Source organism: Schistocerca americana, chromosome 2 (assembly GCF_021461395.2).
Source record: "Schistocerca americana isolate TAMUIC-IGC-003095 chromosome 2, iqSchAmer2.1, whole genome shotgun sequence".
In the NCBI taxonomy this organism is placed as follows: domain Eukaryota; kingdom Metazoa; phylum Arthropoda; class Insecta; order Orthoptera; family Acrididae; genus Schistocerca; species Schistocerca americana.
Genome location: NC_060120.1, coordinates 863,135,462 through 863,162,170, shown reverse-complemented (window position 1 = coordinate 863,162,170; position 26,709 = coordinate 863,135,462). Strand labels below are relative to the sequence as shown.

The 26,709-nt window shown below is 45.2% G+C and overlaps 1 protein-coding gene across 1 annotated transcript in view; it reads right to left on the bottom strand.

The window, feature by feature from the left end:
• Nucleotides 1–26,433, bottom strand: part of LOC124594493 (allergen Cr-PI-like) — a 47,994-nt gene extending 21,561 nt beyond the window's left edge. The window contains exons 1-4 of the mRNA XM_047132869.1: nt 26,349–26,433; nt 1,776–1,909; nt 1,540–1,698; nt 1,292–1,469 (exon numbers count right to left, since the gene is read on the bottom strand). Of these exons, the coding sequence (XP_046988825.1) occupies nt 1,292–1,469; nt 1,540–1,698; nt 1,776–1,909; nt 26,349–26,433 (556 nt within the window). The remainder of the gene's footprint in view (nt 1–1,291; nt 1,470–1,539; nt 1,699–1,775; nt 1,910–26,348) is intronic.
• Nucleotides 26,434–26,709: the final 276 nt, after the last annotated feature.

The window sequence follows — 26,709 nt, the reverse complement described above, 5'->3', positions numbered from 1 at the left end:
ATAGACTACAATCCGACCTTTATCAAAGACGGAAACGTGATGGTACCCATTTCTCCTCCTTACACGAGCATCACAACAACGTTTCACCAAGCAACGCCGGTCAGCTGCTGTTTGTGTATGAGAAATCGGTTGGAAACTTTCCTCATGTCAGCACGTTGTAGCTGAGCGAGCGAGCTCCGGTCTACCGTCTTGATGTATGCCCCGCGGCCTGTCTTTCTCGTGGGCCTCGTCTCGCTTCATGTGACGTCACTTGAGTCTCGCGGAGGGGCGGAGCGGCTAGTAGCTGGCCAACTTGCCCTTCGCGCATGCGCTATTCCAGCTCTCTCTGGAAGGTCCCAGATGCTACCATTACATCTCGTGCTAACCCCCGGAAGTCAGTGATTCAGCTCTTGATGAAGATGGCGGAGACAGTTATCGAACGCTCGAGTCCTTTATTACAAATGATGATGATGATGATGATGATGATGAGGTCCCATACCCCGAGGAGGGTAGGGGACGATGCGGGAGACCCACACCGCTGTACCAGGCAAGGTCCTAGCGGAGGTGGTTTGCCATTTCCTTCCTCCGACCGTAATGGGGATGAATGATGATGACGAAGACGACACAACAACACCCAGTCATCTTCAGGCAGGAAAAATCCCTGACCCCGCCGGGAATCGAACGCGGGACCCCGGGCGCGGGAAGCGAGAACGCTACCGCAAGATCAAGAGCTGCGGCTTCCAAACCGAAATATCGAAGACTTTGAGGATACATTGTATGAGGATGATATATTCAGGGGCCTTATATGATGATCATTTAAAGAACGACGGTTTCTTCTCATCAAATACTGTTCAACACTTTTCAAGAGTCACTGCAAAACCATTCCACTTCCATCATACATCTGCGGAGAGACTGAAGTATGAGACAATACAACACCGATAAGGACAAGTATGGAGGCACGCAGGTTTAGTTTCATATTCCACAACTGTGTAGGGAAAGAGAGGGACAAATTACGGTACAAATTAGCCTCTAGAAGATACTTTGCTGTAACCTGGGGGGTATTCACGTACGTTTTCGTAAAGAAACGAAATTTGAAGACATCTATTTAATATATCCCACCACAGCTATTGATGGGTTAAGGTAGCACAAACAACATTTCAGTCTGGGCGTAACGTTCCCGCAGTTCCAAAGTGTTTCACAGACTACCATTATTGGGACCAGGAGGATGCTAAACTATAGCGCGTGACTGATAAAATGGGGAATTTTGCACTGTAAACAAAGTATGGTGAAGAAAGCAGAGGGTCACGCTTACCTTGTAGGGTAGCTTGCCACGCCTCCTTGATGATGTCATTACTGACAAAGAGCTGGGGGTAGAGCTCGTAGAAGGGCGGCAGCGCGAGGTGGAAAAGATCGTCGCGGTGCAGCTTAACGACGTTGATTGCGTAGCAGAACAGAGCCTCGTTCACGTGTTCCCTGGCCCAGGCGGCTGTCTGTGGATGAACAGAAGGGGTCAGAATGGTTCTCCTGAAGGGTCGTATTTGAATGAACGCCGGTACCCACCTCGTAGAAGGTGTCGAAGTCCTTGGCGGAGTACAGGAGATCGACGAGTGCCTTGACCTGAAGCTCGTCGTACTTGAAGTGGGCCGGCAGCTGTTCGCCGCGCTTCTTGATGTAGCCGTGTGTGTAGTAATTGACGAATTTGTTGACAATTTCTGGATCCTGGAACAAACGATATTCTCTGTAAGACACCTCGACTCCGGCTGTATCATATTTACAAATTTCCCTGCTTTATCTACCTTGAAGTCTCCAACGTGCTCATCAAACTTAAAGGAACTGGCCATCTCCTTCAGTTCAGGTTGCAGTGCAGGTTGTCCGACATGCCATATGAGCTGCAGAAGTTTCTTCTGCCGGAGGAGGAACTCCTTCCTAGCTGGAAAATGCATTATGATGTGGTCAGTTTATTAATGCACAGTAGTTACATTAAGTAATACCATTCACCATAACAAAAAATAAACATTTTCTTTATGTAATGAAACAATTTTTTGGCTGAATTAGATTTTCACTGTGCAGCGGAGTCTGCGCTGATATGAAACTTCCTGGCAGATTAAAACTGTGTGCCGGCCGGAGTGGCCGTGCGGTTCTAGGGGCTACAGTCTGGAGCCGAGCGACCGCTACGGTCGCAGGTTCGAATCCTGCCTCGGGCATGGATGTGTGTGATGTACTTAGGATAGTTAGGTTTCATTAGTTCTAAGTTCTAGGCGACTGATGACCTCATAAGTTAAGTGGCATAGTGCTCAGAGCCATTTGAACCAGCCAAAGCTGTGTGCCGGACCGAGACTCGAACTCGGGACCTTCGCCTTTCGCGGGCAAGTGCTCTACCACCTTTTTTTTTTTTTTTCCTTGTTGATCGTTGTGTTTGGTCGTTGCGGACGTCACATGACATCCGTTAAAGTTCGTTTGCTGATCCTTCCACTCAGTTTTTTTATTACAGGGCCAACCAGCTCTCTGACCGAACACGAGCTGAGCTACCCAAGCACGACTCACGCCCCGTCATCACTGATTTACTTCCGCCAGTTCCTCGTCTCCTACCTTCCAGACTTAACAGAAGCTCTCCTGCAGACCTTGCAGAACTAGCACTCCTTTCTATTCCGATTATATGAGACATATGTAGTACAACTGATATACGATATATTCTTTACAATTTTATAAGAATTTTAATTTTTAAAAATAAAAAATAACTTTTTTAACGAAGGAATTTTGGTATTCCAATTTGCTCTGGTATTATGTGAGTCCAATACTGTAAAGCTGTACATCTCATTAGCATTCATCACATTACTGATGTACTTCCTAATGCAAATGGCTGTGTACTATACATAGTTCACACCTACAAATGGAGCTGCCATGTTTTTTTGTGGTTGTTGTGGTAATATCCGTATGTAATATAATCACCGTTACTTTGATATTGTAATTATATCACTACACTGCAATTTATGTGCATACACTTATTGAGTACTTAATTCTGATCTTATACAAATGCTTATTCGGCCACCATGCTACGTTAGCAGGTAGTGTGTTGTTTTCACGTTAGGCTACAGGACTGTCATTTGTGTATGATATTTTCAAGAATGCAATATTTGATTTTTCCCTCTTATTTTCTTTCTTTTTTTTTACCTCGCTTCTTACCTTATCAGCACATCTAATTTTCAACATTCGTCTGTAGCATCACTTCTCAAATGCTTCGATTCTCTTCTATTCCAGTTCTCCCAAAGTCCATGTTTCACTACCATACAATACTGTACTCGAAAAGCACATTCTCAGAATTTTATTCCTCATACTATGGCCGATCTTTGATATCAACACACTTCTGTTGGGCAGGAACACCCTCTTCACCTGCTAATTTGCTTTTTATGTCCTCCTTTCTTCGTCCATTCTGTGTTAGCTTCAGATGGCAAAATTCCTCGACTTCTTGTGTGTCGTGGTCCGCTATTCTGATAAGTTTATCGCTAATCTCATATCTCCCATTCCTCACTACTTTCGTCGTCCTTCGGTTTACTCTCCATCCATATTCTGCACTCATCAGAATGTTTGTTCCATTCAACATATCCTGTAATTTTTTTCCACTTCCACTGAGAACAGCAATGTTATCAACTAAACTCATCATTGATATCCTTCCACCCTTAATTGTAATCCCACTTTTGAACCTTCCTTTTATTTCCGTCATTGTTTCTTCAATGTACAGATTGAATAGTCGGGGCGAAAGAATACATTCCTGTGTTTCACCCTTTTTATTCCAGTCTTATTGTTCCATTTTGATTCATGCACTTATTGCATTTCACCCGTCTTTCCCTTCAACTTGCTCCTATTTTCCTCAGAATATCGAACATCTTGCAACATTGTATAGTGTCGAACGCTTATTCTAGGACGACAAATCCTACAAACATCTCTTGTCTTTTCTTAAGTCTTGCTCCCATTATCAATCGCAATGTCATAACTGTCTCTGTAGTGACCTTACCTTCCCGAAGCCAAACTGATCATCATCTAATATATACTCAATTTTCTTTTCCATTATTCTGTACGTTATTCTTGTCAGCAACTTGGATTCATATGTTCTGTTATGCTCTGACTCTAATAATGGATCCCTTGTGTCTTCCATATCGATTTTCATTTCTTTCTCGCTCAGGAATCCGATACGGTTTGACAAGCACGAAGACAAATAGTAGAAATTCTCTTAGTGTGCGAGCGGGCATAATCTTGCTGATACATAAGCCTAGGACGGCTTGCCATTGATGGGGAACAAAACAGGGCGTAGAATATCGTCGACGTTACGCTGTGCTGTAAGGGTGCCGCCGATGACAACCAAAGGGGTCCTGCTATGAAAAAAAAAATATATATATATATAGCATCCCAGGCCATCACTCCTGGTCGGGCCGTATGGCGAGCGACAGTCAGGTTGGTATCCCACCACTGTCCTGGGCGACTCCAGACACGTCTTCGACCTGGAGTCTCACTGAATGAAGTAGAATTGACTTCAGTGATGAGTCCCGCTGCGAACAAATCTTAAAATGTGTGTAAATTCCTAAGGGACGAAACTGCTGAGGTCATCGGTCCCTAGACTTACACACTACTTAAACTAACTTAACCTAACTTACGCTAACAACAACACACACACCCATGCCCGTGGGAGAATTCGAACCTCCGGCGGGAGAGACCGCGCAACCCGTGACAAGGTGCCTCAAGCCGCTTTGCCATTCAGCACGGCTGTGTTCCCGCTTCGAACTCAGCCCCGATGAACAGCGAAGGTGTACCTAGAGAAGACGTGAACAGCAGTGGAATACCAACCTGACCATCAGAAATAATGATGGTCTGTGGTACCATTTCGTATTATAGCAGGAACCATTGTCATGCGAGTCACCCTTACAGCACAGCCGTACGTCCACAATATTCTACACCATATTTTGTTGTCCATCATGGCAAGCCATCCTGGGCTTACATTTCAGCAAGGCAAAGCCCGCTCGCACGCAGCGAGAGTTTCTACTGCTTCTCTCCGTGCTTGCCAAACCCTTCCTTGACGGACAAGGTCACCGGATCTCTCCCCAATTGAGAACGTCTGCAGCATTATGGGCAGAGCCTCCCCCTCCCCCACGCAGGGAGAAGCGCCATGGATGCCTTTGGCTCTCTTAAGATTAATCACCTTTGCGTAGAGAAGGCAGACAATGAGTAAAATCCCCTTTTTGTACACCCCTGCAGGCGCTAAAAGGATGCTTAGATGCAAGTGCCCTGAACGTCATGTGAAACTTCTGGCTTGCTGCAGAAGAACTTCCTGTCTCAAAACGTTCGGCGGATATTCAAAAACTCCCGATAATTCGCGAACCCCTGCACGCAGTCCTACTACAACGACTGGGGAAAGAGAACGCTTTCTGCTGGGTACTAGGGCACATCGGCATTGCTGGGAACGAAAGGACAGATCTAGCAGCCAAGGAGGCATGTATTGATCAGCAGGTATTTCAGTGTGCCATCTTCCCACATGCTCTCACCTCACTGTTGAGCTCAAGAGTCTTGCATCGGTTGGAGGATGAGTGGCTGGAAGTGACCGACAATAAGCTTCGATTAGTGAAACCCACAACGCGGCTGTGATGTACTTCCTTCCAGCCACGTTGACGGGATGAGGCCACAGCCACAGCCCTATGACCCTGGCTACTAGCATTGGCGAGAGGACCCTCCAATGTGTAGTGCTTGTGGCGTACAGATCACTGTGTCCCACGTTTTGTTGGACTGCATTTTATTTTCTGACCAACGGGCCACTGCTGACTTGCTGGCGGATCTGCCACCTCTTTTAGGTAATAAGCAAACGAATGTGGTTAGAGTTGTGGTTGTGAATTGTTCAATGTTTATAATACCATTTTAGGGGGAGGGTTTTAATTTGTTCACAGGGTTGAAAGGTTCCATGCCCTCTTTTGCACGTTGCCTCTCATTTTCATCAATTTTATTAATTTTTTTATGTCATTGCATGTTGTTAACAGGCTAACAGGCCGAATAACGTTATTGAAATGAGAGTATTTGTACTGAGAGCTCAAAATACTTTTCACTTGATTCCTATGCATGTAGGGTTACTTCCCTGGGTAGCCTGTGCGAGGCGAGCACAGGAGGACGTGACACACTGCGTTTTCAGTTGGGGTCTGCACTTCGACGAATACTGAGAGGCTCGTACATCAGTGGGCTTAAGCGCCTGGCGGGACTGACGTCGGTCAAGTTTCGCCTATTGTATGCAGGGTGAAACGACCTGCGAGACGTCTGAGTGGCGCCAGAGTTTATGTGTTTACCGTTCCGGCATGTCTGGAATGAACACTGCTGGCGACGACTGACTGCATTGTCCTCATGATTCTGAGAATACTTGTGGACCGTGCCCTGCTGGGCGCGACTGTCTGATGCCGAATGGCCAGTGGTCTAGGAATGTTGTTTTCATAGACGGTCAAACGGCAAGTTCAGTGCCCTCAGCTGAACAGCAGAGGCATGATTGGTCAACTTAAATTGAGGCTAGTTGACGTCATAAAGCCCCGCTCGAAACTGGAAGGAACGGTCGCTATTGGCGCGAATGATGTTCTGAGACACTTGGGGGAATTTTGGAATCAGCACTGAATGCTGATTCGCGGTTTTCGAGGGTAATAGGGAGTTGAGCAATGTTGGCTTTGCACTTGCGTGTGCGAGCGCAGGGCATTCGGGATCAGATCTTCATTGGAGTCGGACGGCCTTGTGACTTAGTCACACTTTTTCGGCAGAATTTAGAATTCTCGGACAGCCTTCGAGGCCAGGGGTTGAAACAGAGTTGCTGCACAGCACAAGCCGGGGCCTGCATCATCAGAACGCTGCCTACCGACGACCTGCTATAGATTTCAGGATTGATAACGTATTTTGCGGCTTAGGCATTGTAGGACCTATCAATTTTATAGTGAAGTCCTCAACAGCACTCGCGCTCGGTTTGCTACAAAGTCCACCTTGCTTGTTTTTCCATGTGATCCCATTTGAGCTTTCACTATTAATCGCGATACTGCAGTATAGTCGGGAGGTGGCCAGCCAGTGACAATTTCCTGTGGCGTCCTTTTAGCTCCTTTCTCGTTTTACTTATGTTTTAGTCTCTGTGTAGATCTTTAGTCTTTTCCCGTTGTCTTTGCGGGTATAACCTCATTTTACTAATTTTGTCCACATTCGTTTCCTTTACTATGTGTCAGGGCTCTGATAATCTCGGCGTTGAGCGCCCATAAGCACCAACACACACACGCACTGAGTTGGAGCCTAGTCACAAAAGTGTCAAGAATGCACACAGGGAGACATGTGAAACTTTGTAATTGCTGTCCTGGGTAAACAAGTTTGACAGACAGTCAGATGGATGCTCATAAATTACGAACATCAGTAGATTCTTAAACGAACCACAGACATAAGACTGGCCATGTCTCACGCGGAGACAGTCTTTGTAAACAAATGAGTCTTTTTTTATAGCTGCTTTCGCAAATACGGAATGTGGCCAAACAGCTACACAATGGTATTGAGAATTAATTACATTTCATTCTGGCCGGTTGGTACAGCAACCGTCTGGAAACATTTCAGATTGAAAGACAGTCTGTGTTGCAAAGGTCTTCATTCATGAGCGCGTTTCACCCATTTCGGGCCTCGTCAGATGGTGTAAAAATAACTGGGTATGAAACGCATCCGTCATTGATTCATACAGAGTGAGAGGTGGACCTTAATCTCACCAGAATATCTTCGCCATAGCAGCACAGCATAGGACTACGCTTACAGAATTATAACTGTGCTATCAACTGTGCATGGGACAACAGGCCTGTTTAGCGCTCCCACAGATATGAGTGTGTCATACTAGGAAACACACATACCGCTAAGGTATTTATCTAGTAGGTCATAGTCATATCTGTGTGAGTGCTAAATGGAACTTTTGTGCCGCCCACATCTGATACCGCGTTTACACTTTTGTAATGGAGGCCCCATGCTACGGTGAACGTTTGCTGGTGTGAATAGTGGTCCACCTCTCATTCTGTATGAGTCCATAACAGATGGGTTTTACACCCAGTTACTTTTACAAAATGTGATGATGCCCCAAAAGGGTAAAATAAATAACTTTGCATCTCATACTGTGTTTCGGTCTGAGACAGTGGGATGGGTCGAATGCAACCACCGCTGGGAACAGCCTCGACAGAGAAAATGTGAGACAAACGCCAGTTTCCGAGTCTCAAAACAGCTCATACAAGTCCAGAAATTTCTACCCTTCACTGGGAGGCCTGGTCACAAAACGGTAAGAGTCTTTAGGGGCATTTGAAAACGGCCTGCCAGTAACAATGCTTAGAGTCTGTGACCTAAGGAGTTTCAGGAGAGATGAAGAGACTATCTGCCAGGCCACGAGAACAAAAGGATATGGTGGCTCGACAAATCATTGTCCACTTCCATCTGGATGTTCAGTGCCACTTTGTGAGCTATTCTTTTGCTGTTACATGTTGAATGGACGTATCCCTACAGTCCAGTGTTTGGGAATTAAGCACTCAACTGCTCATTTGAATTATCTTACATCCGCCTCGCATCGCTGATAATGCTGCTTACGCATCGCAACTACCACAGCAGGGCGACATGAAAAGCGACTCGGCTCGCTGCAAAGCTGCGAAACACAGATGCCAACTGCCAACTCTTCAAGTGCGATTCCTGGAATGACCTCGGAGGTAAGAAAGTGTTGGTACCGACGTCAGCAATACGACATGCACAACTGTGTCAGTTGTAATATGACACCGCGGATAAAACAGTGTTGATCATGACGCGATTCCTGTAAATCTGGGCCAGAGCCCTCTGTGTACCTACTGACATTTGCGAGATGCTTAGACACGAGAGCGCCCAGAAGCCAGACACGTGAAACATCTGGCTTCTGCAGAACAATTGGCCTGCCTCAACAAATTTGATGGACATTTTGAAAGGGCTGACAATTCACGGATCCCAGCAGTCACTGACAGGGAGCGTAGACACGAAAGCGCCGAGAATGCACAAAGGGAGGCGAGCGAAGCATTGGAATTGCAGCAGAAAAATTGGCCTGCCTGAAAAGAAGGATGCTTGTAAATCACGAATACCAGCAGATTATAGGGCAAAGCACAGACACAAGACGGTTCAGGCCTCATAGGGAGACACCTGTTGCAAAGAAATGACTCTGTAGTATTGCTGCTTTCGCAACAACTAGGGAATGTGGCGAAACACCGGAACAATGTGCTGGATTGATTGTGACCACCACTGAGAACGGCATCGGCAGAGAAAACGTGAGATGAAACGCCATTACTCCAGACACGCACCAGCTCACACAAGACCTGAAATCTCCACCCTGCACTGGAAGGCATGGTCATGACACGGCGATCAGTCATTGGGTGGCGATGCAGATTCGGACCACCAATGACAATGCTGAAAGGATGAAAACTTTATGCAATCTGTGAGCTAAGGAGAATCAGAAGAGAGTTGGGCAGACAGCGTGAAAAGAGGAGGACATGGAAACTGTCAAACCGTTGCCTACTTAGTCTGGTTCCCGGGTTCGATTCCCGGCGGTGTCAGGGATTTTCTCTGCCTCATGATGACTGGGTGTTGTGTTACGTCCTTAGGTAAGTTAGGTTTAAGTAGTTCTAAGTTCTAGGGGACTGATGACCATAGCTGTTAAGTCCGATAGTACTCAGAGCCAGCCTACTTAGTCTGCTGACTGATTCTGATCCTTACTCCCGTCTAAATTTTCGCCCATCACTTTGTGACTCATTCTTGCTCTGTTCCATGTTGAATGACGAACCCTTTTATTCAATTGCTTTGGATTTAAGCACTCCACAGGACCTGGAAATTTCCTCGCCCGGCATCCACCTCCAAAAACTGCAATAATGCTTCTTTCACAACACAACCACCGCGGCCAGTCAACGCGGAGACCGTCCCGGCCTTGCAGCAAAGCCGGAGTACACGCAAGCCGATTGCAACTCGCCATCATGCAGCTTAAAGGGGACGAGCCGTACCGACTCAGCGTCTGCCACCCTCACCAACACACAACTGACTATGTTGAATGGTGAGATGATTCGATCGCCCCTCCTGTCCCTTAACGACTCCATCGTGTCCGTGCCCTGTCAAATCGACACTGAGGTTTGTATTGTGCTGCTGGATTTCATTATATGGTCTCTGAATTTACTATATTTTTGGCTTCCAGCGTGGGGCGATCTTATTGTTTGCATCCATGTCATATAGAGTTTTGAATTTATATCAGTATTCCTCACAATCCAGTTTCGGAATCTCTGACCGTGATGTAACTCAGTGGTATGTTTCACTGCCTCTGGGTCTTTTCCAAGTACACCTCACTGTCTATATATATATATATATATATATATATATATAGACAGTGTGTGTGTGTGTGTGTGTGTGTGTGTGTGTGTGTGTTTGTGTGTGTGTGTGTGTTTGTGTGTGTGTGTGTGTGTGTTTTACGTTTTACGTTACTCAATTTGTACATATATTCAAACTGCAATGATATTAACGTAAGTCGTAACACCACCTTTATTTCCAGGGATAGAAACGAGGTTTTCGGCAAATGATAGTACGCTAAGTTTACTTTGGTATGTGATAAAGTGTCTTAACTCTTGTATCGATCGAGATAATGAAGCAAGTACAATTTTTTAATATAATGATATACTTTTTAACAGCATCCAGAAGCATTTGAAAAGACCAGTAGAGCGATATCTATGTCTATATCTACATACATACTCCGCAAGCTACCGTAGTCATTTCCTCTCATGTTCCACTGGCAAAGAGAGCGAGGGAAAAACGACTATCTATACACTGAGATGACTAAAGTCATGCGATACCTCCATTTGCCCAGCGAAGTCTCCAGCAAAAATACTGAGCCATACTGGCGATATAACAGTCCATAATTGCGAAATGGTTGCCAGAGCAGTGTTTTGCACCACAACTGACCTCTCCATTGTGTCCCACAAATGTTCGATGGGATTCGTATCGGTCGATCTGAGTGCTCAAATCGTTCGCTCGAACTGTCCAGAATGTTCTCCGAACCATAAAAATTCCATCGTCGTTGGGGACCTGAAGTCGATGAATGGGTGCAGAAAGCCTCCAAGTAGCTGAACATAACCATTCCCCCTAAATGATCGGTTCAATTGGAGCAGAGGACCCAGTCCATCCCATGTAAACACAACCAACACCATTACGGAGCTTGCACAGCGCCTTGATGAGAACTCGGGTCCGTGGTGCTTTGTGGGGTCCGTGCCACACTCGAACCCTACCATCAGCTCTTACCAACCGAAATCGGGACTCATCCAATCACGCCACGATTTTCCAATCGTCTAGTGTCCAACCGATATGGTCCCGAGCCCAGGAGAGGCGCTAAAGGCGATGTCGTGCTGTTAGCAAAGGCACTCACTTCTATCGTCTGCTGCTATAGCCCATTAACGCCAAATTTCACCGTCCTAACGGATATATTCGTCGTACGTTCCACATTTATTTCTGCAGTTTTTTCAAACTTCGTTGCTTGTCTGTTGACACTGACAACTCTACTCAAATGCCACTGCTCTCCGTCGTTAAGTGAAGGCCGTCAGTCACTACGTTGTCCATGGTGTGAGGTAATGCCCGAAATTTGGTATTCTCAGCAAACTCTTAACACTGTGGATTTCAAAATACTGAATGTAGGAACGACTTACGAAATGGAATGTATCAAAGTCTGTTAATTCCCGTCGTGCGTCGATAATCACATATAAAATCTTTTCACATCAATCACTTGTGTTCAAATGAACTCTCCGCCAATCTACTGCCCTTTTATGATTTGTATACGCGATACTTCCATCATCTGTAAATATGCATATCGCTCTCCCATGAATTTTGTCACCTCAGCGTATGCCTCTGTATAAGCAGTAACATCTCGCATTTTTAGCTTTGTGGTCCTTACGCGAAATGTATGTCGGAGGCACTAGAATCGTTCTGCAGTCAGCTTCAAATACCGGTTCACTGAATTTTCTCAGTGGTGTTCCTCGAGAAGAATGTCACCTTCCCTCCAGGTATTTTCATTTCAGTTCACAGAGCTTTTCCGTAATACTTGCGTGTTGTTCGGACCTACCGGTAAAACTCTAACAGACCACCTCTGAATTGCTTCGATGTCTTCCTTTAATCCGACCTGCTGCGGATCCGAAAGACAAGGTCAGTACTCAAGAATAGGTCGTACTAGCGTCCTAGAAGCGATCTCCTTTTACAGACCAACCACACTTACCTAGAATTCTCCCATTAAACCGAAGTCCATCGCTCGGCGTCCCTGTTACAATCCTCACATGCTCATTCCATTTCATATCGCTTTGCAAAGTTACCCCCAGATATTTAAACGACGTGACTGTGTCAAGCAGAACACTACTAATGCTGTATCCGACCTTTACGGGTTAGTTTCTCCTACTCATCCACATTAACTTACATGTTTTTACATTTAGAGCTAGCTGCCATTCATGTCACCAACTAGAAATTTTGTCTAAGTCACTCAATGATGACACCTACGCGTACACCACAGCATCATCAGATTGCTGCCCATCCTGTCCGCCGGATTATTTTTGTGTATAGATAGTAATAGAGGTCCTGTCATACTTCCCTGGGTCACTCCTGACGATACACTTGTCTCTGATGAACACTCGCCGTCAAGGACAACATACCTGTTCTATTAATTAAGATGTGTCCGAGCCACTTATATACCTGGGAAAATATTCCACGTACCCGAATCTTTGTTAATAGTCTGTGGTGGGGCACCGTGAAGGTGCTTTCCGGAAATCGAGAAATTTGTGGTAAGTTCCTATGGGACCAAACTGCTGAGGTCATCGGTCCATAGACTTACACACTACTTAATCTAACTTAAAGTAACTTACGCTAAGAACAACACACAGACCCATGCCCGATGGATGACTCGAACTTCCGATGGGGGGAGCCACGCGAACCGTGGCAAGGCGCCCAGACCTAGCGGCTACCCCACGTGGCGGAACTCGAGAAATATGGATTCTGCCTGTAGCCCTTCATCATTTGAAGAAAGGTTAAGCTGAGTTTCGCACTAGCGACGCTTTATAAATCCTTATTGACTCGTGGACACAAAACTTTTCCGTCACTAAGAAATTTGTTACATTCGACCTCGGAATATGTTCTAGAATTCTGCAGCAAACCGATGTTACGGATATAGGTCTGAAATCTTGCAGTCTGTTCTTTTACCCTTTTTATGTACGGGAGTAACCTGCGTTTTCCCAGTCTCCTGGAACTTTGCGTCGGGCAAGAGATTATGCCGTACAGGACTCTTTGCGAAACTGAATTGACATTCCACCTGGACCTGGCGATTTATTTGTTTTCAACTCTTTCAGTTGCTTCTATATGCCTGTAATGCTTATTACTATGTCGTCCATACGGGACTCTTTTCGATGATGAAACGAAGGTATGTTCCTACGATTTTCCTATGCGAATGATTTCTTCACACAGAATTTAAAACTTTCGCTTTCGTTTTACTATCTCCAGCTGCCAGACCAGACTGGTCAATGAGTGATTGGATGGAAGCCTCAGATCCGTTTAGCGATTTTATATAAGACCAGAATTTTCTCGAATTCTTGGCCAAATCTCTTGCTAAGATATGATGATGGTAGTTGTTATATACTTCACGCATAGATGTTCTTACAAACGTACGAATCTCTATGATCCTATGCTGTCACCTTTTGTGCGTCTTTCGAATCGAGAGTACAACATTCTTTGTTTCCTCATCATTTTACGAGTTCCGATGTTAAATAACGGCGTGTGTTTTCCGTCCTTAATCCACTTATTAGGCACGTACTTGTCCAGAGGACGATTGACAATCTATTTAAACTTTTGCCTCTCATACTGAAACTAAATGTTGTCAATTCATTGTCTAAGTGAGATGCTAACAATTGCTTATCCGCTCTTTCTTGCAGAAACACTGTCCTTCTTGGCTGTTTTATTAACTTTCTTAGCACGGTAGCTATGATGACATGGTGATCGCTAATACCAGTCTGTATACCGATGCCATGGATAAGATCCGGCCCCTTCGTAGCTAAAAGGTCTAAGATGTTTCTATTGAAAGTGGGCTGCCGAACAAGCTGCTCAAGACAGTTTTCAGAAAACGTGTTCAAAAGTACTTCCCAAGACTATCTGTCTGAACCCCCTGCAATGAATCCTTAGAGGTCACAGTCTTTACTCGGTAGGATGAAGTCGCCTCCAACTAGTATTGTATGATCTGACCGAAGGCTATCTTTGAATGACTATAGAACAAAAAAACGGATGGTCGGTAAAAACATCCAACAAAATGGTTCAAATGGCTCTGAGGACTATGGGACTTAACATCTGTGGTCATCAGTCCCCTAGACAAAATGACTCTGAGCACTATGCGACTTAACTTCTGAGGTCATCAGTCGCCTAGAACTTAGAACTAATTAAACCAAACTAACCTAAGGACATCACACACATTCATGCCCGAAGCAGGATTTGAACCTGCGACCGTAGCGGTCGCTCGGTTCCAGACTGTAGCGCCTAGAAACGCACGGCCACTCAGGCCGGCAGTCCCGTAGAACTTAGAACTGCTTAAACCTAACTAACCTAAGGACATCACACACATCCATGCCCGAGGTAGGATTCGAACCTGCGACCGTAGCGGTCACGCGGTTCCAGACTGAAACGCCTAGAACCGCACGGCCACACCGGCCGGCTAAACATCCAACAGTTAACTTGGTTTCGCCTAGACTTTTTATACGCGACCAGATAACTTTACTGTCACACTGATTTTCGATCTCAATAGAGACAATATTTTTGTGAACTGCAACGAACATTCCCCCTCCCATTATATCTAATCTGTCTTTCCGATATATGTTCCATGATTCGCTAAATATCTCAGAGCTTTCTACTTCGGGTTTCAGCCAGCTCTCGTCCGAAGACTAATGTGAAATGGAGGGCAGCAAACTCGGTAACATTGTTGTGAAAAGTTCGACAATTTCTGTTATAATTTTGACAGTCAAATGTTTTTGCTCTGAGCGCTCTCTGATTTCGCTATCCACGTATCGATTGGTGAGAGTATTTCGAACTACCGTCTGGCTTAAAAAAGCGCCACATACACTCCACATGTACTCTGCTTTCCGAATACCTGCTTCCTTTGTGTGGTGCACCCTGACCTGTCAAGGGGAGTGCTACAGTTCCTCGCCCATAACGCAGATCCGAAAATCTGCAGCTGAGACCATCACAGATCGACGAATCCTTTGGTTGAGACACTCCACTCGGCTCCAGACGAAAAGACCCCATCAACTCTGGGAGCAATGCTCCAAATTGCAAGCTGTGGTTGCAGCCCGCGCACGTGGCTAGCGGCCTTCACCATCTCCGCCAGCCACCTGTATGAACTGACGATGGCCCATGGACAGGCTACGTTGGTACCGATGTGAGCCACAATCTTCAGAGGACTGCATCTTGCGTGATCGATAACTGCAGGCAAGGCCGCCTCAACACCTCGGATGAGGCTCTCCAGCAAACATGCCGAGTGCACGTTGGTTTTCTTTCCAGCTTTGAACGCTATCTTCCTAAAGGGATCCACAGCGCGACTAAAGTTGGCGTTGTCGATAACTAGCAAACACCTGTCCACGTTTGCATCCTCGGACCCTGCTGAAGGAACGGCCACATGTTCACTCACAGAGCCAAGAGGTGAGGTCAGACGGCCAGTCTCCAAATTGGACCTCCATCTCGAGCGACGCGAACAGGTCTCCAACTGCCACTGCTGCGAGGACAGATCCTCCGCGTAGCTTACACTAGTAGGTGCCTTGGTAGCAGAGTACGTGGTCGAAGTTAGCGACACCTGTGGTGTCCCGCCGGCCGGAGTGCCCGAGCGGTTCTAGGCGCTACAGTCTGGAGCCGCGTGACCGCTGCGGTCGCAGGTTCGAATCCTGCCTCGGGCATGGATGTGTGTGATGTCCTTAGTTTAGTTAGGTTTAAGTAGTTCTAAGTTCTAGGGGACTGATGACCTAAGATGTTAAGTCCCATAGTGCTCAGAGCCATTTGAGCCATTTTCTGAAACTCTTCGTAAAGGAATTCGAGAAATGTATGGTAATTGGAAGTCAATGCGTCCAGTGTCAGCTATTACGATGCACACAGCGCCAGGCAGAGCTCTCATGCGTGGCTCCATCGTTATATGCAGCAAGACATGACCACCCTAGAGAAGAACACGGCAAGGCCATCGCCCGATTTCCCAGAAACTTCGCTCATGGAAGAGGGGTCAAAATAAACGGACATCTGTCTCGGTTTGTCCTTAGATTCTCGACCATTTCCGAAAAAACGACTGTCAAAGTTTCTGTAGTATTTTTAGGAATTTTATTGTGCGTTTTACCGGATGATTTTTCTCAGCCGAGCTAGAGGCACAGTGGTTAACGTCGCAGGTTCATCATTTTGCGCCTCGTGTTTGAAACCGGAATATTACTTCCATTTATGTTTTGCGTTTATTTACCCATGTCTGAAGAAGATTGCTACACGAATTCTTTCTTCTGTATACCGATACAACCTTGGCATTATTCGTCTACTAATTGTAGGTCAAATGAATGAATTAAAAAAAAAGAAAGAAAGAAAAAATTATTTGAAATTGTTTTCGATGAAATTCCTATAGTGTATCTAGGTACAAAATCAACTGAAAGCATCGGAAAAGTGATCCGTTATACATGGTTTGTCACGAAATTATTTCCGATGTGCGAAATCTTCACTAATCCTAACGGCGTTTCATTCTAAGAAATGTCACTGTGGCAAACCCGTCTTTTCCCGACGGTCGTGATGTTCGAAATATCTGTGCTTCGAAAGTGTCTGCGATCGGCATCATCCAAGGAAATGCACCAAATCTTCCTGAAGAATAAACATATCAATAAAATACACTGAAGAGCCAAAGAAACTGGTACATCTGCCTAATGTCGTGTAGGGCCCTCGCGAGCACGCAGGAGTGCCGCAAAACGACTTGGCATGGACTCGACTAGTGTCTAAAGAAGTGCTAGAGGGAAATGACACCATCAATCCTGCAGTGCTGTCCATAAATCCGTAAGAGTACGAGGGGTGGAGATTTCTTCTGAACAGCACCTTGCAAGGTATCCTAGATATGCTCAATAATGTTCATATCTGGGCAATTTGGTGGCCACCGGAAGTGTTTAAGCTCAGAAGAGTACTCCAGGAGCCACTGTAGCAATTCTGGATTTGTGTGGTGTTGCATTGTCCTGCTAGAATTGCCCAAGTCCGTCGGAATGCACAATGGACATGAATGGATGCAGGTGACCAGACACGATGCTTACGTACGTGTCACTTGTCATCATCAGGGGTCCCATACCACTCCAACTGCAGCCGCCCCACGTCATTACAGAGCCTCCACGAGATTGAACATTCCCCTACTGACTTGCAGCGTCCATAATTCATGAACTTGTCTCCATACCCGTACACGTCCATCCGCTCGATACAATTTGAAACGAGACTCGTCCGACCAACTTCAACAGTCCAAATTCGGTGCTCACGGACTCAGGTGAGGCCTAAAGCTTTGTGCCGTGTAGTCATCCAGGGTACAAGAGTGGTTCTTAGGCTCCGAAGGCCCATATAGATGATGTTTCGTTGAATAGTTCGGACGCTGACACTTGTTGATGGCCCAGCACTGAAATCTGCAGCAATTTGCGGAAAGATTGCTCTTCCGTCACGATGAACGATTCTCTTCAGTGGTCGTTGGTCCCGTTCTTGCAGGATATTTTTCCGCCCGCAGCGATATCGGAGATTTGATGTGTTATAGACTCCTGATATTCTCGGTACACTCATGAAATGGTCGCGCGGGAAATCCCCACTTCATCGCTAACTCGGACATGCTATGTCCCATAAAACTACGTTCAATCTCATTTAAATTTCGATAACCTGTCATTATATCAGCAATAAGCGATCTAACAACCGCACTAGACACTTGTTTTTTTATATAGGCGTCGGAGACCGCAGCTCCGTATTTTCCCTATCTCTGTATTTCAATACGCCTGCCTATACATACCAGTTTCTTTGGTGCTTTTGTGTATTAGAATTAATCTAATAACTTATATGAGAATGAAATATAGGAATATTAGAATTTAAAAAGATTGTAACCGCTCAACTTACTATACAACATACAAAACTAATTTCCGTCCGAACAGGATATGAAGGCCTAATGGTACCGACCGACTGCCGTGTCATCAGCAGCCCAGTGACTAGGGGGACTTGTTCCTGGCGCTAACGATTCCTGATATAGAGGGGCTCTTACAGCCGTTGTCAGTTTTAGTGACCGGAGCCGCTACTTCCCCAACAAGTAGCATCTCAATTGGCCTCACAAGGACTGAGTACACCCCGCTTGCCAACAGGGCTCGGGAGACCGGACGGTCACCCATTCGAGTGCTGGCCAAGTCCTATTGCACTTAACTTCGGTGATCCGACGGGAACTGGTGTTACCACCCCGGCAATGCGTGGCCATACAGAGATATATTACAAGTGTAATAAATGTGTGACACTTATTGCGGAATCCAGTTGTAATTATACAATTAATTTAACGCCTTGTATTCCCTAATTTGACGAGAAACATTTGTGTAGTAACCTTCTAAAGATATAGCTAAATAAATGAAATCAATAGAAAATGAAATAAATAAAAACAATGACCGGGTTTCGAACGCAGGTCACAAAATTAAGAATCCGCGATGCTAACCACCGAGTTATCCTTCCGTCTGAGTATGCGTGGTGGTAAAATGCACGAAAAGTATATCGAAAATACATTGGAAACTTTGACTGTCGTTATTTCAGAAACGGTCGAGCATCTACGGAGAAGCCGAGGCAGGTGTTTGCTTATTTTGACTCCTCTTCCACTGAGTGAAGTTCCTGGAAAATCGGGTGATGATGGCACTTGCCGCTTACTCCTCGTATGGCAAATTCTCATTTCCTATAGGACACAGATACAGAGTAAGCTATGATTTTGTATATGCTAGTTTCTGGCGCATCAGACAGGGCTTAGTACCATCTATTTCAAATTGCTCTATGTTTCCATATTATTGTGTAAACAACTACAGTTTCGTCAGCCTGTTTTTCATTTAAACTCTCCCCATTGCTGCATACCTGTCAAAGCCGAATCAGAAACGTCAGTCATTCATACTTCTTAATGATAAACGGCCCTATTCAAGAGAAAATGGAAACTACTACATTAATTTTCTTAAATTTGAAAAAAAATAATACCTAACCTGCGTTTGCCTGGAGACTCCTGAATGCTTCTTAAAGTAAAGTCTACAAATACTACTCTTAACTGTCATTAGACATAAAACACTTTAAATAAACGTTTTATTCAGAGTGACTAACGACATGTTACCTAAAAAATAAATACATTTCTTAACTTAGTTCTACATTTTACCTAAGTATGCGTTCAAAGTGTTTACCATCGACTGCAAGGCACATTTGCAATCGCATCTCGAGAGATAGATATATAATAATAATAAAGTCGTGTGACTAGGGCCTCCCGTCGGGTAGACGGTTCGCCGGGTGCAAGTCTTTCGATTTGACGCCACTTCGGCGACTTGCGCGTCGATGGGGATGAAATGATGATGATGAGGACAACGCAACAGCCAGCCCCTGAGCGGAGAAAATCTCCGACCCAGCCGGGAATCGAACCCGGGCCCTTAGGATTGACAGTCTGTCGCGCTGACCACATTTTTTTTTTACTTTTTTTTATCTCGTTTTGTTTCTCTTTTGTTCGTTGCATCTGCTCGGGGCGGACGTCGTAAGGCATCCCTTTAAATTGGTTGTTAATCGATTAACTCAGTTTTTTATTGCAGAGGGCAGTTAAACACTGACCGAACACGTTGAGCTACTGTGCCGGCTATCACTCAGCTACCGGGGGCGGACGAGAGATAGATAAACAGATGAAAGGACATTGGACGATATGTCGTTTCATGCTGCCTTGATTCGACGACGCATATCATTTGGTGTAGCTGGGGCTTCATGATAAACTTCATCTATCAGTACTCCCCATAGTACGAAATCAAGAGGAGGCCTGGCCAGTCACTATACTGCAGCATTCCATCTTATCCAACGGTCAGGAAATTTTTCATTCAGGATTTACGCTGCAACACAGCGTGCGCTTTCTGCTGCCCAGTAGTGCATGTTACGTAAATTTACATTACTATGGTTCGTAAACATTGCTTGGTCGGTAAAAAGCACACGCTGGAAAAAACGTAGTATCGTCTCTCAAGCGATGCAGAGAAAACCAACAAAATTCTATGAGACTATCGAAATCACGTCCTCAGAGTGCCTGATGCAGTGACAGACTGTGGGGGTAGAATTTATGTCTCTGCAAGAAGCGAATGGCACTCCTCTCGCTGATCCCACATTCCTTGGCAATACGTCTCATGCCACCATTCGTCGTATAAAAGTAGCATGTATAACTTCTTCTCATTGGTGTACAAGTGGATACAAGGAAAGCTGAAACAGCAATAACTTGCCGATAGACAGCACAGTTACTGCTAGGTCTACAATGCAGACAAGTAAACAGACTAAAGGCTTGATACAACGACTTAGACTGGCATGAGAGTATTTACAGTGCAATAGCGAATTCCGGCCGACTTGCCTTTCAGTTTTACAAAACTTCTCGAATTCTTTTGCGACGAGTTTCAACATCAGCAGTAACAAGCATAGTACTCGTATTCTCAAGCGCTTTCGGAGGCCATTAAAGAAAGTATGTTATAGTGTTTCAAAAAACAATACTTGCTTCAATATCTCGATCGAAGCAGGAGTTAAGACTCTTTATCACATGCCAAAAAGCACACCCATTAGCGTACTATCCTGATACCTGGCTCTGATACCTGGTAGGTTCACTGAATAAAAGGGGTGTTACGTGGCTCATCACGTATACGGAGTGTTAAAGAAAAAAGTATTCCTTATTTTGAAAGGTAGTAGTATGGATTTAAACAAACAAAATTTGTCCTGTAAACTACATCTCTGAAATGCCTACTTTAAGAGCTATGAGCCATTATCCATCTTCGCTATTGTGAAATCCATCTGTTCTACTGAACAAGTGCTCATAGCATTTACGGTGTGATTTTAGAGTCCATGCTTACTGGACTACTTTTTTTGTTTTGGCCCATACTACACCTCTCAGAACATGGACTATATAAATACTATGTGATCAAAAGTATCCGGACACTCCCAAAAACATACGTTTTTCATATAAGGTGCATTGTGCTGCCACCTACAGCCAGGTAATCCGTATCAGCGACCTCAGTAGTCATTAGACATCGTGAGAGAGCAGAATGGGGAGGCCCGCGGAACTCTCGGACTTCGAGCGTGGTCATCTGACTGGGTGTCACTTGTGTCATACGTCTGTACGCGAGTTTTCCACACTCCTAAACATCCCCAAGACCACTGTTTCCGATGTCATAGTGAAGTAGAGACGTGAAGGGACATGTACAGCACAAAAGCGTACAGACCGACCTCGTCTGTTGATTGACAGAGACCGCCGAAAGTTGAAGAGGATCGTAATGTGTAATAGGTAGATTTCTATCCAGACCATCACACAGGAATTCCAAATTGCATCAGGATCCACTGCAAGTACTATGACAGTTAGGCGGAAGGTCAGAGAACTTGGATTTCATGGTTGAGCGGCTGCTCGTAAGACACACATCACGCCGGTAAATGCCAAACGACGCCTCGCTTGGTGTAAGGAGCGTGAACATTGGACAATTGAACAGTGGAAAAACGTTGTGTGGAGTAACGAATCACTGTACACAATGTGGCGATCCGATAGCAAGGTGTAGGTATGGCGAATGCCCGGTGAACGTCCTCTGCCGGCGTGTGAGTGCCAACAGTATATTTCGGAGGCGGTGGTATTATGGTCAGGTCGTGTTTTTCATGGAGGGAATTGCACCCCTTGTTGTTTAGCGTGGCACTGTTCAAATGGCTCTGAGCAGTATGTGACTTAACTTCTGAGGTCATCAGTCGCCTAGAACTTAGAACTAATTAAACCCAACTAACCTAAGGACGTCACACACATCCATGCCCGAGGCAGGATTCGAACCTGCGACCGTAGCGGTCGCTCGGTTCCAGACTGTAGCGCCTAGAGCCGCACGGCCACTCCGGCCGGCCGTGGCACTGTTACAGCATAGGCCTACATTGATGTTTCAAGCACCTTCGTGCTTTCCACTGTTGAAGAGCAATTCGGGGATGGTGATTGCATCTCTCAACACGATCGGGCACCTGTCATAATTCACGGCCTGTGGTGGAGCGGTTACAGGATAACAACATCCCTGTAATGGACTGGCCTGTACAGAGTCCTGACCTGAAGCCTGTAGAACACCTTTGGGATGTTTTGGAACGCCGACTTCGTGCCATACCTCCCCGACCCACATGGATACCTCTCCTCAGTGCAGCACTCCCTGAAGAATGGGCTGCCATTCCCCAAGCCTTAGGGATGGAGGGTGCCACGAACGTATAAGTGATTTTCAGGCAGGTGTCCTTATACTTTTGATCACAGAGGGTGATTCAGCTGCCTCTACCACTGGGATTTATGCAGCCTGGCAACACCTTCGAATTCCATGTGCAAGATTTTCGTATTCTCTCACTCGCTACACGCGTACTGTTATTCCTACAGATAAAACGAACAAGATCTTTTTTATTGCGAATTTAATATTGTTACATTTTGTACTGGGATACTTTTCACTGCGAGCCACGGTTTTCGAGTTATTAAAGAAAAAACATTTTGAAGGTCATTTCTGTACGTTTTTCTTGAATTATTTGAAAATTATGTCATCAATCGAAAACGCAACCCAGTACTCTGCCTACATTACATTTCCTATAAAAAGCTCATGTTCATATTTTCTGAAGGGCTAATAGTTAGCATGTAGCGAGTGAGAGAATACGAAATCCCGAATGTGGTATTTTAATGCACTGCAGGTTGCATCAAACCAAGAGTAGGGGCAGCTGAATCACACTGTCCGTTTGAGTGCGTGTGTGTGTGTGTGTGTGTGTGTGTGTGTGTGTGTGTGTGTCTGCAAACTGTAAATCGGAGGAGAATGTTGTAAGTGAATCATTGTCTACGGAAATCAATATTGAAGAAAGTAGAACAACTTGAAATTGATGTAGTTGGAGGAAATAATAAATACATGCTACTGAAAAAGAACTGGGAAGAAAAGTATCCCGTAGAAAGAACTGTTAAGGGGAAAGTCGTATTAAGAACACAAGGAAAATATTTGGGAATAGTTTAACGGCACTGGAGGAGCACAGTCAAAAGCTATAAGATGTAGAACAGATTATAAAAATTGGTGGGAGTAGTAAAAGGGCAGGGAAGATTTTTTTGTAGAAAATAGGATGTGAAACCAATATAAGGACGTATCAAGTAAAGAAAGGCGTCCGTAAAAAGTTGACGAAGAGAACGACATTGGACTAGGAATATATGGCGAATGTTATACGAAAGAGTACTATGTGTATTATATTAAGCCCCTATTACACGAGGCTCCTAAACCGTACATCTATGCAGGAGCGCCCCAAAGGGGCATATCTATAACTACATACTGGTTCACGTAACAGCGCATTTATCTGTATTTTATTCATAATGTAGGCTGGTGTGATCACAAAACGATTAAACATACGATTTAATTCTTACTTTCGAGAATGTGAGACAGACTGTGTCACACTTGCTAATTCCATCTTCTGTCATTGACAGCAGCTTCTCGAAACAGGCCATGTCCATCTCCACGAAGCTACTAAATTCATGCGGGTCTTCGAGCCTCAGTTCTTTCATAAGCAGTGAATATAATTCCCTGCCTTTGTCCCTTCTTTTCAGCCAGGATCGAACTCAAGAACGTCTGGACCGCGCGACCGCTACGGTCGCAGGTTCGAATCCTGCCTCGGGCATGGATGTGTGTGATGTCCTTAGGTTAGTTAGGTTTAAGTAGTTCTAAGTTCTAGGGGACTGATGACCTCAGAAGTTAAGTCCCACAGTGCTCAGAGCCATTTGAACCATTTATTTGAGCAACGTCTGGCTTTTTGCTTTCGTCGTCGTTCTGCCCTAATCCGAAGATTTACTGTCACTGCCAGGGCAATAGCTCCAAAAACAAGTGGGTCCTCCATGTGCAAAATGCTATATAAATAAATATACCTGTTTAACCAAATGTCTTAAAATAAAACTAATTGTTAAGTCTGTAATTCCGAACAGTAGTTACCTACATAAGAGAATAACAATTACTTAACAAATAATGATAAAAACAATTTCTTATGAAATAGGAGCCTCGAGTCACATAAATAATACGAATGGATGACGTTCCAATATGTCCCACGGTCCCCCTTGTGTTTCGCGAGGTAGAAGAACAAGAGATCAGACGGTTCTGTTTGCGTTTTGCGCGTTATCACTGTCTACCGGGCAGGTGCGCCAGGTATATCCCAAGTGGATGGTGTAATAGGTCTACGTGAACCAGCATGTAGTTACAGATATGTAAGCTTGGGGCGCTGGTGCATAAGTATATGGTTTAGGTGCATCGTTTAACATAGGCTTAAAACCCGCTTTACACGTCCACCTTTGGCAGGTACTTCTAACAACATGTGGGTGAGAGCCATGCCTTGATATAACTCGATGGAGATATGAGTGGTGTCTGTTCTGTCGAACATGATGGACATGGATAGTGTCTGTTCTGTCACACATGTGCGACAGAAAAGATGTCACTCATATCTGTAGCTCTGTTTGACAAAATCTTCCAGTCCAGATGCACAATAAATGTCCGAAATCTGGGAGTAGTGGTTTAATGGGCGGGAACGTTGCTGTGCCGCGTGGAGTGGCCGTGCGCTCTGAGACGCCTTGTCACGGACTACTTGTTCTTACAAGGGAACCTCCTCATCGCACCCCCCTCAGATTTAGTTATAAGTTGGCACAGTGGATAGGCCTTGAAAAACTGAACACAGATCAATCGAGAAAACAGAAAGAAGTTATGTGGGACTACGAAAAAATAAGCAAAATATACAAACTGAGTAGTCCATGCGCAAGATATGCAACATCAAGGATAATGTGAGCTAAGGAGCGCCATGGTCCCGTGGTTAACGTGAGCAATTGCGGAACGAGAGGTCCTTGGTTCAAGTCTTCCCTCGAGTGAAAAGTTTATTTTCTTTATTTTCGCAAAGTTATGATCTGTCCGTTCGTTCATTGACGTCTCTGTTCACTGTAATAAGTTTAGTGTCTGTGTTTTGCGACCGCACCACAAAACCGTGCGATTAGTAGACGAAAGGACGTGCCCCTCCAATGGGAACCGAAAACATTTGATCGCAAGGTCATAGGTCAACCGATTCCTCCACAGGAAAACACGTCTGATATATTCTATACGACACTGATGACGGCATGTGTGTCATATGACAGGAATTTGTTGTCGACCCACCTAACTTGTACACTTGGCGAATGTGTAAAAAGATTCTTCTACCTTGCCCGATTTAGGTTTTCTTGTGGATATGATAATCACTCCCAAAAAAGTGATGAAAACATAAGAGTTTGTCACATAAACTGCAACAATGGAATGCAACAGTTTCACAGTCGCACATTTTTCCCTGTGCTCTGTCAAAACATATGTTTTTAACGTTTTCAAATTTTTCCTTGCGTAGACCGTCAAAACCTGCATATGTCCAAGCAAATCTGAACATGTCCCGGAATTTTGGAGAGCGAAGTTGATTATATAAGAAATTAAACTTTTTACACGAGGGAAGACTCGAACCAAGGACCTCTCATTCCGCAGCTGCTCAAGCTAACCACGGGACCATGACGCTCCTGAGCTCACACTGTCCTTGATGTTGCCTATCTTTCACATGGACTACTCAGTTTGTATATTTTGCTTACTTTTTTCATAGTTCCACACAACTTCTTCCTGTTTTCTCGATTGATCTGTGTTCAGTTTTTCAAGGCCTATCCACTGTGCCAACTTATAACTAAATCTGAGGGAGGTGCGATGGGGAGGTTCCCTTGTTAGCATACGTGAAAGTATTGTGTAAGTCTAGGGACAGATGACCTTAGCAGATTGATCCCTTAGGAATTCACACACATTTGAACATTTGAACGTTGCGGTGGGACGAGCAGGAAGATGGGACTTTGTGTGTGTCGGGAAGTGTGTCTGGATGGCAGAGGCGGTTATAGCAACTGTTCTAGACAAGCGGAGCATCTGGGTTCGAGACCCAGGCTGGCACAAATTTTCAGCTCCTGACTTTGCATTGTTACCACGCTCCGTGCGATAGGTAGTCATTACTTCTCTCCCATCTCTTTCTCATCCTGTATCCTTTCCACTCCCATCACCACAGTTATTCATGATGTAACTCACCTGTGTCTCGTCTTTCACGGCTGTGTCCAGCGGCCAGGCCCATCAGTGCCACGGCGGCCAGCACCAAAGTCACAGAGGTCTTCATGGCGCTCGTCGTTTACTGCTGTGCGTCTACGACGAGTCGTTGGCGGACGTGCGGCGGCGTCTTTTATACGGGAGGCCCGACGGAGTGGGCGCCCAGCCTGCCTGCCCCTCTCTCCGCCCCCACCACCCACTCCTAGTGGTGCCGGCCACGTGTGGCTGTTTGCAGATAACTCTCCGGCCACTAGACACCAGTTGCTAGCCACTGGCTGCCACTCTCGCTGAAACTTCCCCTTTGAATGTAAAGAATGACTGTGCTGGTAAAACCTCTACGTTACAT